This window comes from Camelus dromedarius, chromosome 1, assembly GCF_036321535.1.
Source record: "Camelus dromedarius isolate mCamDro1 chromosome 1, mCamDro1.pat, whole genome shotgun sequence".
NCBI classification, from domain to species: domain Eukaryota; kingdom Metazoa; phylum Chordata; class Mammalia; order Artiodactyla; family Camelidae; genus Camelus; species Camelus dromedarius.
In genome coordinates this window covers 81155355-81174120 of record NC_087436.1, presented here as the reverse complement: position 1 = coordinate 81174120, position 18766 = coordinate 81155355, and the positions used below count along the sequence as shown (strand labels likewise).

General features: G+C 34.9%; 1 protein-coding gene across 3 annotated transcripts in view; it reads right to left on the bottom strand.

The window, feature by feature from the left end:
* Positions 1 to 18766, bottom strand: part of ARHGAP24 (Rho GTPase activating protein 24) — a 635760-nt gene that overhangs the window by 226339 nt on the left and 390655 nt on the right. For all 3 annotated transcript variants that reach the window (XM_031433275.2, XM_064486017.1, XM_010983141.3), the window contains exon 3: positions 896 to 983. In XM_031433275.2, the coding sequence (XP_031289135.2) occupies positions 896 to 983 (88 nt within the window). The remainder of the gene's footprint in view (positions 1 to 895; positions 984 to 18766) is intronic.

The window sequence follows — 18766 nt, the reverse complement described above, 5'->3', positions numbered from 1 at the left end:
TTCCAGATTCCCAACATTTATAAATCTGGGAAAATGTTTTATTGACTGCCTTTGCACCAGCATTATGGATATGCATTACATATTAATCACCCAGAGAAATTCACACACCCTAGACTGTGATTAAATCAATGTTAGTATCACATAAACTGGGTCAGCCAGAGCCAAAGCTATAAAAACCACATTCCTAACTCCCTTTTTTTTACACCAAGTGTTCAAGAAGGGCTAAAGAACCGAATAAAGAAGTACATCACAGCTTTGAAGAAAGTGTTGCTGGGTGAGTCAAAGATTTAAGTGGAGATCACGTACTTTGAGAGGGGTGGATACAGTGTACCTAAAAAAAATGAACAGACATTGAAGAACTGTAACTGTAGGATCTGACGACTTGGCAGAGGCAGCTTCAATGCCACAAGCCAAACATGTGGAAGTGGTTGGTTGTGAGCAAAGTTGAGGTCCAGAGCTGCAATACTTGATCAGTCATCGAAGGAGGATTTTTGTTTCATTTGTATAACTAGAGCTCCTTTAAGATGAGTTTTGTGAGGAAATATGTCAGTGAGTCAGCCACGCAAGACATTCCACCTGGCCAAATTTCACACCACAAAAGCGCTGTGAAATCACCTTTTATATCTCCAATACAATTGCTGTGTCATGACTGCTGGTCAGCTCTGGAGTCTCATGGACAAGTGGATATCCTGTAGTCATGTGCACATGTGTTTTTTTTGTACAGGTGCACAAAGCTGGAATCCTTACCTATGTAAATACTAACCAAATTTAACACTTACCTCCTCAAATTCATGTTTGCAGCCACAACTCAAGAGGAATAAAGGCTGTCTGACCTGTCTTCACCTTTACCCACATGGAATGGCAATAATTGAATCAAACCAGGAAAATATCTTACCTGGAACTACTTCAAAAAGGAACTTCCCGGGGCTCTCTTCATTGCAGGGGTGCTCAAGAACTTTATTTCCAGGAAGAAAAATAGTACCCTGTGAAGACAAATGCCCCAGACATTAACATCATGAGATGGCAAATACTGAATATCATCATCATCATTATCAACAGTGAACATACAAGATACATCTGTAACGCAGTACATGGGAACATGCATCACATCATTTATAGCCCCATCTAATCAAAAATCATGTAACAGCATCATATTCATTCAACATTTAACAAATATTTATTGAGGACCCAATATGTATAAAACACTGTTAAATGCCTAGTTAAGTTTAGGATCCAATTTATTAAACAGATTCTGTGTGCCAAAATTTTTACTGAGCATTCAACCAACATCATATTATGTAATTGTTAGAATAATCTTATAAGGTAGGGTATTATTCTCCCCATTTTATAGCTGTGAAAACTAAGGCAGAGACAGTCAATAACTTAGTCAATGCTGCCATGGAAGGGATAATCAATAAGCATCTTTTTTTTTTAATTGAAGTATAGTCAGTTACAATGTGTCAATTTCTGCTGTACAGCACAATATCCCAGTCATGCATATATATACATATATTTGTTTTCATATTCTTGTTCATTTAAGATTATTAGAAGATATTGAATATAGTTCCCTGTGCTATACAGAAAAAATCTGCTTTTTAATCTATTTTTACATATTGTCGATAAAATTTGCAAATCTCAAACTCCCTAATTTATCTCTTCCTATCTCCTTTCCCCCAGTAACCATAAGATTGTTTACTATGTCTGAGAGTCTATTTCTGTTTTGTAGATGAGTTCATTAGTTTCCTCATTTTTTTTTAGATTCCACATATGAGTGCTATTTTATGGTATTTTTCTTTCCCCTTCTGGCTTACTTCACTTAGAATGACTATCTCTAGGTCAATCCCTATCAAATTACCCCAGTTTTCATGGAACTAGGACAAATAATCCTAAAATTTATATGAAATCACAAAAAAACCCCTAGAATTGCCAAAGCAATATTGAAGAAAGAACAAAGCTGGAGGAATAACCCTCGCAGACTTCAGACAATACTACAGAGCTATAGTAAACAAAACATCATGGTATTGGCATAAAAACAAGACATATGGATCAATGGAACAGAATAGAGAGCCCAGAAATAAATCCAAAGACCTATGGTCAATTAATCTTTGACAAAGGAGATAAGAATACACAATGGAGAAAAGACAGTCTCTTCAGCAAATGGTGTTGGGAAAACTGGACAGAAGCATGTAAAACAATGAAGCTAGAACACTCCTTCACACCATACACAAAAATAAACTCAAATGGCTTAAAGATTTAAATATAAGACAAGACAAGATAAACTTAGAAGAAAATATAGGCAAAACATTATCTGACATAAATCTTAGCAATGTTCTCCTGGAGCAGTCTTACAGGCAATAGAAATAAAAGCAAAAATTAACAAATCATACTTAATTAAACTTACAAACTTTTGCACAGCAAAGGAAACTATAAACAAAACAAAAGGACAACCTATGAAATAGGAGAAAATATTTGCAAATGATGTGACTGGCAAAAGTTTAATTTCCAGAATCTATATACAGCTCATACAACTTGATAACAAAAAACAACCAACCAAATCCAAAAACAGGCAGAAGACCTAAACAAGCAATTCTCCAATGAAGACATACAAATGGCCATTAGGCACATGAAAAAATGCTCAGTATCGTTAATTATCAGAGAAATGCAAATCAAAACTACAATGAAGTATCACCTCACACCAGTCAGAATGGCCATTATTAAAACATCCACAAGCGATAAATGCTCAAGAGGGTGTGGAGAAAAGGGAACCCTCCTACACTGCTGGTGGGAATGCAGTTTGGTGCAGTCATTATAGAAAACAGTGTGGAGATTCCTCAAAAGACTGAAAGTAGACTTACCATATGATCCAGGAATCCCATTCCATATCCAGAAGGAACTCTAATTCGAAAAGATACATGCACCCCAATGTTCATAGCAGCACTATATACAATAGCCAAGATGTGGAAGTGACGTAAATGTCCATCGACAGATGACTTAATAAAGCATCTTGATCATCCTTTCTCTTCTCTGTTAGATTTCTCTATTTAGTGGATCATTTCTATCAGTGCTGAGATGTATTTAAAGGTTGATCCTATTTAAAAAATCATTTTGACTCCTCCTCCCCCTTCATTTTATTTTATTTTTTCTTGCCTAGCAAAGAGTTGTCTACACTGAATCTATTTCTTCATATGGATCCACTGCAGCTTGGTTTGTTCACTCATAATTCCAATTACATGGCTGCCATAAGCTGCATGCTTGACAATTTTCTAAACCCTCTATGAACTTGACTTCTCAGGAGAGCACCATTAACCACTCTTTCTGGAATTGCCTTCTTGCTTTGGTGCCTTGGTTTTCTCCAGGTTTTCCTCTTAGCTTTCTGTTGGTTGAGTCTCTTTTGCTGGCTCTAATCGACCTTTAAATATGAGAGTATTTCAAAGATTTATCTGACAATTCCTTCTCTTCTGACTTTATATGCTCTTTCTCCAAGGTATCTCATCCATGTGTATGACTTTAATAACCAACTATAAGCTAAAGAATATCAGATAAATATTTCAAACCCAGGACTCTCTGACCTCCAGACTTTTATATCCAAGAGCTTATTTGACATCTCCATTTGGGTATTTCAAAGGCATCTTAAAGTAAACTTGGTCAAATTAAAATGCAAGTACTCCAGGTCCTGTTTATGTATTCCCTAATTCAGCACCATCTTCCAGCCAGTTGCAAAAGCCAGAAATGTAGGAGTCATTATTTCTATTCTACTGTAGCTCTACTACCATTACCTCCTAGTCCAAGAGACTATAGTCTCTTGTCTGGAATGTTTTAAATAACCATTCCCTGAATTCCCCATAATACTCAAACATCTTTTAATTCTTTTTTTAACGTGCTCAGAGTGATCTGTAGAAATAGAAATTTTATCTTGCGAATTTCTAGCTTAAGAGTTTCCAATGGCTTTCATCTGCCTTAGAACAAAGCTCTGGGTGGTCTGGCTCCACTTATACCTCTAAACAAATTTTTCCATCTTACACTTAAAATGCTTTCTACGATCCAGCCAATTGCCCTTCTGTAAATGGTACCCTGCTTCCATTTACCTTAGGACTACATTCTTTCTCTGGTTGTTTTAAATCCATTTTTTAGATTGACTACATCCAAAATATACTTGCATAGCTTCCTGAACTTTCCTTAAACTGATTTACCGCTGTATGTAATTATGTTATGTGTGAAATTATTTAATTAATGTCTATTTCCATCAATAAACTATAAGGAAGCAAGTATAATGTGTGCTTTGCACCCTAAGTTATCACCAACGCCTAGCATTTTGCCTGGTGTAAGGTTAATGCTGAAAAAAGCATATTGCTGAGTAAATAAATACTGTGAGTGCTGTAAAGCCATTATTAAAAACCAAGCATGCTGGATTCAATTGCCTATCCTCTTGTGCAGTATATTGTATTGTCCATTTTCCCAGCTTGAAACAATATTTAGTTCAAATACTATTTTACACAACTTCCACCCTACCTGGTTTGGCACATAAAATTATAGTCATCAGAGTGGTCCCTCCTTCTGGGCTTAGAGTGATAAAACATAGCACTCCCTAACTAAAACCCAAGCAGTTAGAGGTTAGAGGGTCCCTTTCCCTCCATGCCTCACAAGATGAGGTGTTGGAGGTACTGCATTTGTTTCCCTCCCCCAGGAAGTAAAATTTCCTATTTCTCATCATATCTAGTGTCCTCTGGCCTGTGGATTCCATTTTACTTTCTGGTATTTTAAAATATTTTTTTAAAAATTACGAAGACTTTGAAAATATTCATTATAATTAAGACCTTTCTTTTGAATAGAGGTTTAATCTATATGGTCTCTATATAAAGTAATGAAACAGTTGTTTCAATAACAAATGAATTTATTTTACTTACTGAACTGATTTTTTGAAATAATTGAATATGTGATTTAGCTCAGTTTTAGAACATAGCATCTAACCTTGAAGGTAGATACAATATTCATTTCTGCATGAATGTATGTTTGTATGTGTACACATATGTCTCGTTAAATTCTATGCCTTCAGGCTCTGTGTAGGATCTTAAACTATACATGTGTCCTATTAGTTGAATTCAAGCCACTCTCCTGCATAAACTATTCTGTTCCATGAAATCCCAATCGACCTCACTTGGTAATTAAGACAGAGTAATGCTATCCTTTGTTGTCTTTTTGTGCATGAGAAATAGCTACTTCTGGCTGAATTTTTAATTTTTATTTTCAAATTTAACATTGTACAGGTTTTATATTTTGACACTTTTCCAAACAAATTTGTGATGTAAAAATAATTGTTTAAATATCATTAGGCAATGTTTAGGCCAAGGTATACTATAATTGGCAAACCCTTACTGAGGTTTTAAGTCATTCAGTAAGTAAAATAAAGTCATTTAATTGAAACCACTGTATCACTGTGTATAGAAACCAAATAGTTAAAGTCTATAACTAAGATAAGGGTCTTAATTGTGATAGTTATTTTCTAAGTATTTTGCAATGTTTATATTGTCAGAAAATGCACATAAACAAAAAATCTATAATTTGCCTGCCACCATAGATAATCAATATTAACACCATATGCATCTATCTGTATTTGTATGTATTATATATATGTGTATGTGTTTCAACATATGTGGTAATTTTTACAAAAATAGTAATCAGAATACGTGTGCATTATCTCCTTCAAAACTTGTCATATACTGTTATTATGCCAATTTAATAATCTACATCATTTTACAAAGCTGAATAGCATAGTACAGTACTTGTTTGAATATACATACTTTCACATCCTCTATTATCATAAAGTGTTTATGACTTTTTGTGTTAATATATAGAACATTTTCATGAACATCCATGAAGCTAAATCTTAGAGCTCCACCTTAACTTAGTCTTTGGGACAAATACCTACAAGACAAAGTAGTAGTCAAAAATTATGCACTGTTTGTGTGGGTTTGGTTAATTCTTCCAGAGTTGCTCTAAATTAGCTAACCAAACAAACAACTAGTAAGCAAATATAATTTAAGTGCCCCCTCTGATTAAAAAAAATATATATTGAGACACTACTATATGTCATACTATTTCTAGAACTATTTCAGGTGATGTGAAGTATGTGAAAGAAACTCTTCACTCTCAGTAGAAGAATAACACAGTATATAACTACAAAAGGAGGGAGCGTCAAAGTATGTTGAAAAAAGTATAACAAAAGTTTAAGAAGAGAGTGATATGAGGGCAATCTGATTAATTAGGAAAGATAATATGAAGGAAATGGTTTTTAAATGAACTTCAGATTTTAAGATTTAGTGAGCTCAGGGTAATCTTCCCAAATGGAGGAAACAGCATCAGCAGAACAGTAATTAGAGCCATATGTGCAGAGCACATTAGAGTCAGGAGAAGATGCATGTGGAGGAATAATCAGGAAGTAAGAACTGTGGAGATGTCGAGGGCATGCTGTGGAAAGTCTAACCCCAGGCAGAGGATGCTGCACTTGATGTCCATGGCAGCTGGGAACCGGAGCAGGTTCTTGAGCAAAGCAGAGGGAGATTTAACAATGCCAGCCTCTTCAAAGTTTATCACCACGAAGCAATTAATTTGACATAAGATGGCAAAGTCAAGACACAAAAGTGTCAGCAGTAGAAATGGCATAAATTTGCATTAGAGATGAATTATTAGAGATTTTTTTTAAGAAATATGAAAGAAACTTCTCATAGCTTTAACACAGGGAATGAAGAAGAAAGAGTCAAAGATGACTTCAGTGTTTCTCTTCTGTGTATCTGAAAGAGAGGCGATGCCTCTTGTTAGAAATGGGGAATTTGGAAGATTCGAACTCCATGAGGAGCATGCATGTGAGCCCAAACTATGTGATAGTCTTTAATTTTCTGTTAGTAGCTCTCCTGGGTATTCTCTGTTTGCTCTCCAGATCGTCTATCCACCCATGACTCTATTCTGCACCCCAGGAGACTAATCTCTATAAATTGCATAAACTAGACTCCCCTGACCTCTGGCTTCAGGTTGGGTTTGAGAGGCTATAGCAGGAGATCAGAAGGTCACCAGAGTCAGACCAAGATGTCTACTGACCTGTCTCCCTCCATGCTAGGCAGCAATCTGATCCTAGTTGTATTGACTACCCTAGTCCACATCTCCTAAACTTGCAGGCTTCTCCAGCAGACCAGAGTGGTAATGGGTGCCTCCTTGTCTTTAGCCCCAGGGCATTTTCACTATCTGTTGGTTTCCATTAGCTTTTCCAACATTTTGTAAAAGGTTTCTTTATTACACACTCTTCAACTACACCTTTTCAGTTAGAGCCATCAATTTCTTGCTGAGGATCTTGAGTGACAAAATAGCCAGGGTGCAGTAGTCCTGAGTTTTTGAAGAAAGGGCTTGTTAATCCATGATGTGTGACATGCCACACTGCAAATGTTGGATAATCAGAGAGAAGAGGCTCAAGTACAAGAAAGGGGATGTAATCTCTTTGATATGAGCTCACTACATTTGGCAATAATTACACAGCAATAGTTAATCAGCATTTTCAGAATGGAATTATACTTATTTTTCTCCCTTATAGGGAATATCCCTTTTATAAAGAATCCTTAAAATTTCAAAATGGGACAATATGTTAAACAAAATTTTTTATAGTTGACAGCTAAGAGCTGGCAAAAGATACACAATTCAGAACCACACTAGTATTTTGCTTTCAACTCAAATTGCTATTGGAAAAGAAGCTCCAACTCTGGGAAAATATGAGGCAAAACCACAAGATACTGGGGTAAGGCTAGATGCTGTTGAAAATAAGCATAATGATCTTATTATCTGGGATTTGAATTGGAAAAATATATGCATGTGCAGTAGCTTTGTTAGTTTAATAGCACCATAGTGAGATTTTTTTTCCAGCATGAACAATAATCATAAGCATCATAAGGAACTAGGCAAAAGTCTCAGCTTGACAATATATGTGTATTTTTAAAGTGAATAGACAGAGATTTGAAAATGAGATCAAGGTGAAATAAACGTTACTCAACATTCTTGATTAGAGTAAAACAGAGTAGGTTTTAATAGAGTAGATTGGTTTGATTTCTCTTCTTTGTAGCAAGTAATTTCATTAATTTATCAACAAATAGTTATTAGCACCTAGCATGTGCCAGGCTCTGTCCTAGGCACAGAGAATGTCATAGTTAGAAAGTCCAATGATGTCCTTCTACTGCTGGATCTGAGACTCACTCAGGGAAGGCAGAAAACTGAAACAAACAGACCTATTACAGATAAGCCTCTGTTATGGAAAGGAAACAGGATGCTATATGCTCATGAAAGATATAAAGCTGTATCCACAAGTGCTCCAGCCATATACCAATCTACTGATGACAGTGAAGTCTGTGGTCAAATAAACCTATCCTGGAGTCAAACTGCCTAGGTTTAGGTTCCCAGTCTCCCACCAATTAGCCAAGTGACTTCAGGCAGGATACTTATCCTCTCTGTTCCTCACATTCTTCATCCTTAAAATGTGGTAAAAACAGAATCTACTCCGTAACTGTGACCTAATACGTGTGTAGTTTGTAGAAAAATGACTGGTGCATAGTATTTTTAGCTGCTTTTAATATTAAAAAAGTCTTTCTTACATCCCAGAAGCTTCAAAATAGTTTGGGTCCATATTTTGCTAATCCCCAAATAATGAGATGATTCTAGTAAAGGTTCAATATGTATCTGCTAGTATTATCAGCTAGTTGAGTGAACACGGAGATAAACTCGTTAGAAAATTTGAAGTCAACGTTTACTGTCATGTCTCTAAGACTAGACCAACTAAAACAAAGAAACCTCTGGTTAACAATCATAATAATAAACAGCACAGCATAACGATGTTGCTAATGATGCCTGCTATTGTTTCTCGGCCATTTATTACTTGGCTAAGCAAATGTGTATAAGCTACTTACATCGTTAATTTGCCCAGTGACTCTGTCATATTTCTCATTTTATACGTGAGGGAAATAAAGCTCTGGGAGCACCTAGCCAAGAGCCTGGCACAATAAGTTTCAAACACTTATTTGTATTAATTATTAATCCAATTTATGTTCTTTTTTATAATCAATTACTGCTATTTAAAGCAGTTTAAAGAAGTTTTATAAATAGGTATCAAGTTTCTGCTTGTCCTCTGAAATTAGTTATATTGATTTCTGGGGTGTTGCCAGGGAGAAAGAAAAGGGGAGACTTGCACATTGGTGCAAATTTAGTATCTACTAGAGTAATTCTGATGTGCAAACTAGGGAACACTTACCTAAGCACTGTTACACATTATCTTATAGAAAAAAATAGCACGATACTAATAAAACTGTACACTCTGTAGAATGAACTGTTTTTTCTCAGTGAATAAAACACATAACAGCAAGCAATACGTGTAATGTTCCCAAACCGTTATTTAAATTAACAATAATAATGATAATAGCATGAGACCATTTTATAATTACTGAACAAACAGAAATAAATTCTCTACACAGATGTCTCATCTTGATGCTTTACTTATAAACTGCAGATGAGAAGCACTGTCATTCTGAGTTCACTGTAATTTTTAAAACAGTATTTGCAAAACATTATTACATATGTTCAGATCCTAGAAGACTAACAGGACAGCTTTGACTGTGATAGAAGAAAATACGTGCAGCGTTTTGATGTAATTCATTTAAAAGCTTTTAAATCTTTTGTTTCACACACAAGGATTCCCTTACCCCATGTGAACTCCTCCTCTGGACAAAACAGAAGAAGTTCATGAATTTCTTCCCTGATGGAGTCTTTCTATAAGAATATTCTCCCCGGGAACACAGACATTATCATTCTAGCTACAATTACGTCACTCCTATCTGTCTACGTGTTTTTAATTCATTGGAGAATGCAGAAATTCCATGAATGGGGGAAAAACAGATAGGAAATGTGGAGAAAGGAAGAACCATTATTTTAAAACCAAAATTCTATAATTACACTCTCAAAATTGGTAGAGACCTTAAAAGTTACTTTTCTCACGCTTATCTAATAGATGAATCCCCTTGCGATAGATACCACGGGCATCCAGAATTTGCCCACAGCATCTCACTACCTTTCTTAAGATGCCCCATGGCATTTTTGAAAGATTGCAATTGAAAGAAGAAAAAATCCAAATGTTGACACAAAATCCAGCTCCCTACAGTTTCTACTGCAAATTCTTCTCTTTGTTGTGAAATCCCCTTTTCCCATCTTGAATCATTACAGCTAACCAACCACTGAGACTTACTAGGTGCCAGTGCTCTGCTGTACATTTTAATCTTCTAAAACACCATCTGAGGAGGTACAATTACAATCGTCCATTTTGCAGAAGGAATGCTGAAGCAGAAGCTAGTTGAGTAGCATGCAGCTGGTAAAGTGCAGAGATGCAATTTGACCTTCTGTAAATTCAAGCTCCACTTCCTTAGCCAGTATTCTTTATAGGAGAGATGGAAAGCCGCAGTGTGAGCTATTGGTTCATTCACTTACCTGTTTATTCATCAAACATATATCTAGTACGTACTATGTGCTGAGGATGTCAACATGCTTAGAAAAAAAATGGAATGTTCATGTAGATTATCTTTGAATAGCTAGGTCATATATAATTTTTATTTTGCTAAGTTTTTCTTACTTTTTAAAATTTAAAATAATGAGCACATATTACTGTGTACTAAGAAAAATACAAATATATTTTTAAAGCAAAGAATAATGATAGTAGAAGGCAGAGTTGGAAAGGAGCATTTTGGAATCTCAAAGTTAGCCTTCTGCCTTGCAGTAAGGACTGTGAAAGACAGTTCTAGAACATGTCTAAATATAGTACAGTACTCTGAATATTGACCACTCAAAGATATCAGATCCTAATCCCTGGAACCTGGGAATGTTACTCTCTCAGGAGAAAGGGTCTCTGCAGATACGATTAACTTAATGGTCCTAACAGAGAGTTATCCTGGATTATCTGGGTGGAACTTAAATCCAATCACAAGTGCCCCTATAAGTACTAGACAGAGGAGTTTGATGCACACACAGAGGAGAGGGTGACGTGAAAAGGGAGGCAGAGATTGGAATGACACAGTAACCAACCAAGAAGTGCTGACTGTCACCAGAGCTGGAAGAGTTCTGGCCTAGAGCCTCAGTGGGGATTCTGTCCTGTGTATACCTTGAGTTTGGACTTTTGGACTCCAGAACTGTGGGAAAATAAATGTATGCTATTGTAAGGTACCAAGTTTGTGGTAGTTTGTTATGGCAGCCGAAGGAAACTAATACATATAAATGTTTTGAAACAAACTCTCCAATGACCCTTATAAACAGCTGACATTTCAAAAAAAGTCCACTGTTAATTCTCAAGTGCTGGTAAGTGGTGCCTAAATTTTAATTAGCCAGTGATTTGGGGACAGAATCCACAGTGTGCAAGGCACTCAAATAGGTGGCAGCCAAAGAAAATCCTTCCTCACCCAACTCTTCACTCTCAGGAGGGACCGACTGAACCGGTGTCACTGCATGTCCTTGGAATCCCAGGAGAGGATGTCTACAGCAAGGTTAAGAGTCTTTATTTGGAAATGACTAAGGTCGGTTGCTAACCCTTCTCAACTAATTACTGGGACCTTACGCTTTTATTTCATGTCCAACAGTGTGCACTATTTTACAACATTTATTATTTCTCAATTATGAAAAGAAATGTCAGTTGCTCCAGGGGTAGTAAATGCCAAAGGTCTGAAGCAAAGTCTATGGCAGTAGAACAGAAAGGGAAAAAAAATTTTTAGAGTTTACTTCTCACTATGAAAGAGAAATATAAAGAGCAAAAACAGTCATGGCCATACAGTGTTTGTTATGGGAAGATCTGGAATCCAAAGAGAAGGGTCCAGTAAGTCATTGTCAACGTCAGAAAGTTGATAATAATTACAATTTCTGCTTAACCCTTTATCTTAATTAACTAATAAATCCTTTGTATGCTTAAAAAATAAAGTGGAAAGGATCTAGGTTTAACCTTGGAAGAAACTGTATAATAGCTAAATCTATATACTAAAATAAGCTGGGATGCTGAATAAAGGGATCTTGTTCGTGTTTTAACAACCAAGTAAAATTGTTTCATAGTTGGCTTAGTAACTTTCCAAATATTTAAACCTAAAATTGAAGAAAAAAATTAACCTAGAGAAAAAAAGTCATTAGCAAGAAAAAAGCAACGTAGGACTTAATCACACAGTTGCTTTTGACATTCTGAACTTTTTTAAAAACTCCTTTGGCTTACAGGACACCTATTTTTCTTGGCATTCCTCTACTTCTTTGACCTACATTTAATTATGTTCTATATAATTCTTAAAATTTGTGCTGAAATTACAAATACAGTGTGATATTTATTCCTATAAAGATAATATGCTTTTGCAAAATCACGTAAGTTTGACAATATATTCTGTTAGTAAGGAAAATAGTACCCTCAGACATTGGTGATAGGAAGGTAAAATGGTAAAATTTATATAGAGGGCACATTGACTCTATTTCTCACACCCATGCACATAGAAATGGCTTATTTGCAAGGTCACTTGCATTACAAATAGCATTATTTGTAATAACAGGATTGAAAATAACTCAAGTGTCTATTAATGAAAAATTGGCTGAGTAAATGAAGATATACCTGTATAAGGGAGTATTATGCAGCCACAAAAATAAATAAACTACATCTATTAGAGAATATATATGAGAATATATATTAATAGCTCTCTGTGGGATATATTATAAAGAGAAAGAGGGATAGCTTGATTTAGAAATAAGCATTAAGTATGCTATATTTTAAGCAAGAAAGAAATAATAATAAGAACATATATTTGTATTTGCTTTTATTCACATAAAAAAGCATGGGGAAAATATACATGACGCTAATCAAAGCAGTCATCTGTATATACGTACCTCAGTGTTCATAACAGCAGCATTATTTACAATAGCCAAGATATAGAAGCAACCTAAGTGTCCATCAACAGATGAATGGATAAAGAAGTTGTTGTATTTATATATATGTACACACACACACATACACACATACACAATGGAAAGCTACTCAGACATAGAAAAGAATGAAATTTTGCCACTTGCAACAACATGGATAGACCTAAAAGGTAATATGCTTAATGAAATAAATCAGACAGAGAAAGACAAACACTATATGTTATCACTTAAATGTGGAATCCAAAAAATAAGACAAGTTAATGAATATAACAAAACAGAAACAGACTTAAAGATACGGAGAACAAACCAGTGGTCGCCAATGGGGAGAGGGAAGCTGGGAGGGGCACAATAGGGGTAGGGGATTAAGAGGTACAAACTGCTATGTATAAAATAAATAAGCTACAAGGATATAACATACAGCATAGGGAATACAGTCAACATTTTATAATAATTTTAAACAGAATATAATATATAAAAATATTGAATCACAGTGTTGTACACCTGAAACTAATTTAACATTGTAAATCAACTATACTTTAATTTAAAAATAGTAGTTATCTATAGGGAGTATGTGTGTGGAGGGGAGAACAAGGATGGATGGGAAGTAAGGCTTTTCAAGTAAACCTTTAATATAGTTCTGATTTTGAAATGATATGAATGTTTTATCTACTCACACATTAAATTTAAAATGAAAACAATATGCAGAGAAAAAACAAATTTCACAAAAACACTAACATGTTATATAGTTGAAATTTTAAGCATTCTTTATACTTTTTTCCTCCAGAATTTCTACATTGCAAGAATATTACTTTTTTGATATAAAAATAAGCCTTTTTGTGTTTGAGTTTAAGTTCATTCACTCATAGTGTTAAAGATACAGCTATTGGGCTCTATACATATTTTTCTAGACATACTAAGGTAACTTGGAACAGAGAACCTACAGGGAGTATGAGCCTAGGTGCAATTTAAAAAAAAAGTCTCATATCCAAGTTTCTTTGATAATGTGTGTCTGTGAATATTTTTAATTTAATTTTGCCCTTCCTTGGAAAACAATTCTTCTCACTTAGCAAAATAATCTCAGGGGAAAATATCAGTGACTAAAGTTTTGGATTCAGTAGTCTGATATTTTTAATCTCAGAAGTTTCATTGATTTCATAGTTGTTCTCAAACAGTATCTCACAGTATGCATGTTCCTGGCTCATGCCCCAAGCTCAGATGTCACTGATTTCTTTATCTTAAAAGTATTGACTTGGCTTCTATGATTAAGAAGCAAAGTGTTTCAATTCTAAATATTCATGTTCACCATGCCTCTGTCAGATTGACCACAGACAAAGTAGTAATCCAATTAAAATCTAGGTTAATTTGCAATAGTGAAAATTAATATAATAATCTTTCCACTTCTAAAATACATTAAGTAGAAATTGTTGTTTTTCTTGACAGTTATTTTAACATGCTTTGATTTCCTGCACAAAGAAAGCACTGTAACAAAACACAATTAACCAGCAAGGCCAGATATCATGACAATAATACAATCATAATGCAACATGAATTTTTATTGCATTTCTTCTCTAGGTCAGATGATGTTTTGTGTGCTGAAGATATAGCAGCATAGAAAGTAGATAGTGACTCTGTTCTCATGAAGCTTATAATTTAATGAAGGGAGAAATACATACATCCAACCATACATAAATTTTAAATCACAAGGGGATTATTAAATGATGTAAAATGTTGTTGTAGTTAATTAAAAGAGGGTGTTTTGTGTGAAAGTGCTTGGGTGGCTCATTTGGAATGACTGTTCAGAGAACTTTCTGAGCAGGTGATGTTTTATCTGAGCTCTAGATGCTAAGAAAAGTCCCTCCAAGTGAAGACGAAGGGGAGAATGGTTATATCTGAGAGGAAGGCAGGCGTGATCAGGTCCTGCTTTATAAGCTAAGGTTGTGTTTGAGTCCTTACTCTATGTGCAGTGAGAAGCCATTGAGGGATTTTGAGCATGGTAACATCTGGTTTGTATTTTCAAAAGAACGCACTGGCTATGACTAGAAAATGGATTGTAGAGGGACAAGAATGTAAGAAACCCAGACTATCAGGACAGTGAAGGCCAGTGGCCATTAAGATGAAGAACAGTGATGTTATTTGGATGATGTCTTGGAGGTAACCAGTAATTGGTAATGTGCTGCATGTGGGGCTTAAAGAAAGAAGGGAGACAAGAATAATGCCTAGAGCAGTGTGTGAGTACTGGAGCAATGGATGATCTCAGACACTATGATGGGAAGGTAGAGGAGAGAAGAAACAAGATTGCGGGAAAAATCAAGAGTTCACTTTAGGCTCTATTCAATTTGAAATGTCCATTAGATGTACAGCAAAATGAGAAGCAGGATTTTGATATATGAGTCTCAAGTTCTAGAGACAGATCCAACTGGAGACTTAGTTTTAAGAGTCATCAGACTATCAATTGCATGTGAAGTCAAGAAATTAATTAGCATAATTTATGGAGAAAGTGTAGACGGGTTAAAGCAGGTGATCAAGGGAAGATCTCCAGAGCACACCAGCCTCTAGAGGACCTACAATGGAGAGGGGACCAGAAAGAGGACTGAGAAGTGAGGCCAGAGAAGGAGGGGCTGGTGCAGGATCCTGAAAGCTGTGGCAAGAAAGGGCTACGAGAAATGATCATCTGTAGCCAACGCCCTGAGCAGTCAAGTGAGAGCATAACTAGAAAACTGACTAATAGCTTTGGCCAAGAAGCTATTGGTGAATGTGATAAAGGTAAGACCCATGAAGTGGTAGAAAACCAAGCCCAGTTCCAGTGGGTTGAAGAAGGAACCTGAGATGAGAATGTGGAGACAGTTATTACAGATAATCCTTCAAAACATTTCAATTCATCAGTTTCTTCTTAATTATATGTGAAAGATCTTAACTCTCTTTTGTTTTTCCCATTTGTTTTTAGATCCTTAGTTTTGTTTTCACTGAAGCAGGAGGAAGGATTATACTCATAAAGCTGTTAGCTGTAGTATTCTTATTGCTTTAATCTTTGATTTATTTGTATTTTATTTTTACTTCATTTCAAATTCATTAACTTAGTTTCTTAGTACCATTTAGTGTATAGTTCTTCCTGTACCAATAAATGTGAAATGCAAAATCATAATCATAATCATAAGAAGAAGTTTTGATGTGAAATGGAGCAGACAAATGAATCAGTAGCTAAAGAAAAATGCAGATACCAAGGTGTCTTGTGTTTTGTTTTATTTTGTTTTAGAGAAGGATATAATAGAGTCTATTTATGTGCTGCTGGCAATGGTTCAGAGAAACTGAACAATAATCCCAGAACCATTTATTGAGACATAATGTCTTTTCCCAACTGATCTTCCTATGTCGGTTGTGCTATTAAATTACTTTTCATAGATGTGAGGATCTATCTTTAAGTTATTAATTCTGCTCAATTGGTCAATTAGTATATCCTTGCACCAATCCTACAATATATTAATCATTGTATCTTCACATTTGATAAGGCAAGTCTTGTTTCATGCTGCTTCATCAGAAATGTCATATCTATTCTTGGCTGTTTATACCTCCATATAAATGTGAACCTGCTTGTCAATACCTCCTTCCGAAGTATCCTGCTAGGATATTTATTGGCACTGCGTTGAATCCATAGGTCATTGCCTTCCTACAATATTAAACCTCCTGTAATATTAATAGAGTCTTTACAGGGTTAAGACTTCCAATTCATAAAGCTATTGTATTTCTCCATTAATATAGGTTTATTCATGTATTTCTAAAAATGATTATAATTTGTATATTTTGTATCTGTATGCATATATACAAATTTGTATTTGTATATATATATTTGTATACCTACAGTATATATATTTATATTAGTATATTTTGATATACCTTGTATATTTTCATGATCTTAAAATGGCATTTAAAATATGTTTTTGATTTTTTACTGCTATTTTATGGAAATGTGTATTAATTTTGTATACATCAACCTTGCCAAAACTCCCTTATCATAAGATATTTCGGGGTTTCTAGACATGGATATTGCCTATAAATAACGGCAGTTGTGTATCTTCTGCTCTGATCCTATACATCTTCCTTTATCTTACTGGGTGCTGACAAGGACCCACTAATCAAACAGTGAACTGATGTAATGATAACAAATATTCTTAACTTAATTCTGGTCAATGTGTCATTAACTGTGATGACAGAGGTTTTTAATAAGCTATTCTTCATTACTTTCAGGCTCTTCTCTTCTATTCCTAATTTGCTAAGATTTGTTTCGTCTTTAATATCATGAATAGACACTAAATTTTATTAAAACATTTTTGTATCTATGGAAATAATCAGGTTAATTTTCTACTGTAACTTAATATAATATTAATAATTAATTCTTAAATTTAAGTGAAGCCGAGCTGATGCTATATTTATACAATATTTCATTTCCCTCCTGAGCACACTGCAAGATTTCATTTCCCACTCACTCTTGTATTTAGATGAGATCATGTGACTGAGTTGTGACCAATAAATAGCAGATTGGCAAAAGTGATGTATTTCCAAACTTGGCTATAAAACGTCCTGAGTGATCTTCCTCTCTGTCTGTTCCAATTTGTATAGCTGGAAAAACGTGTCCTTAAATTATAAAGCTACAAACTAAGTGTGTTTAATCCCAGACGTAATTGTGTATAGTATGTATGTATACAAACACACAGAGATATGTATGGATGTGTGTGTGTGTGAGGTTCTCCTGGAACAGTCTTCCCACCAATGCTTGGAGAACACCATCATTTTATGAGAGCTCTAAAACTTTCAGGAAACCATAATATCACAATGGCTACTACTTGAATTTTTCTGGTGGTGACAATGCATTACTAAGACAGGAAGCATAGTAGTGTCACTGAAGGAATCTGAGCCCCTAAATTGTCATGGTTCCTTAAGATGTCAAGAGTAGGGCCATATTTTACTGCTCTATCCCCAATAGTTTAGAAGATATCAGGCATATAGAATACAGATAATAGCTATACTTGAACACATGAAGCCACCTAATCTTTTGGTGAGTTTCATTACCTATAACATAGGGATACTTAAAAATATAGTACATACTTGAACTAATACAGAGGATGCTTTGAAGATTAAAATTAAATAAGGAATGCAGCATTTGTAAACTGTGACATGCTATAAAAAGATAATATTACTTTTTCTTTTATTCTCCCAAGATAACTCATTTTGTCTAATAATAATAGATACTCAAGGATAAAATTGGTTTTCCTAGGTGACTTGAGCTCCGTTTCATCAGAGGAATTCAAACATGACCTGAGAAATCATGTAGTGGAGTTGATAGGAAGTTGTGTGCCCTTTGACTTCCTGATTTAAGGCTCCTTTCCAATAGGGAGACACCATGATTTAAGGGAGCAGGAAGGTGAGGGAAACATGCATTCACTGGGATTTCTTTAACTAGAGAAAGCAATAAAGAGTACAGGCTTTAAATTCTGACTTCCACATTCTAAACATATGACTTGGATAAAATTATTATAAATATTTGTACCTCTGTTTTCTCATTAGTAAAATGGATTCAAAAAAGAGCTTTCTATATTATTCATAGGTTTAAATAAAATTATGCATATGAAGTGTTTAGCACAATACCTGATGTATGGTTAGGCATCAAGAAATAGTAGCCATTATTAAGATTGTTTTTCATCTAAGTCTAATTTGGTAATACATTGGGTACAGGACAGAGCTTTAACTCAATAAATATTATCTATCACTGTTTATGTCTGTAGTCTAATAGAACAATACATGTTGAAAAGTGATCATA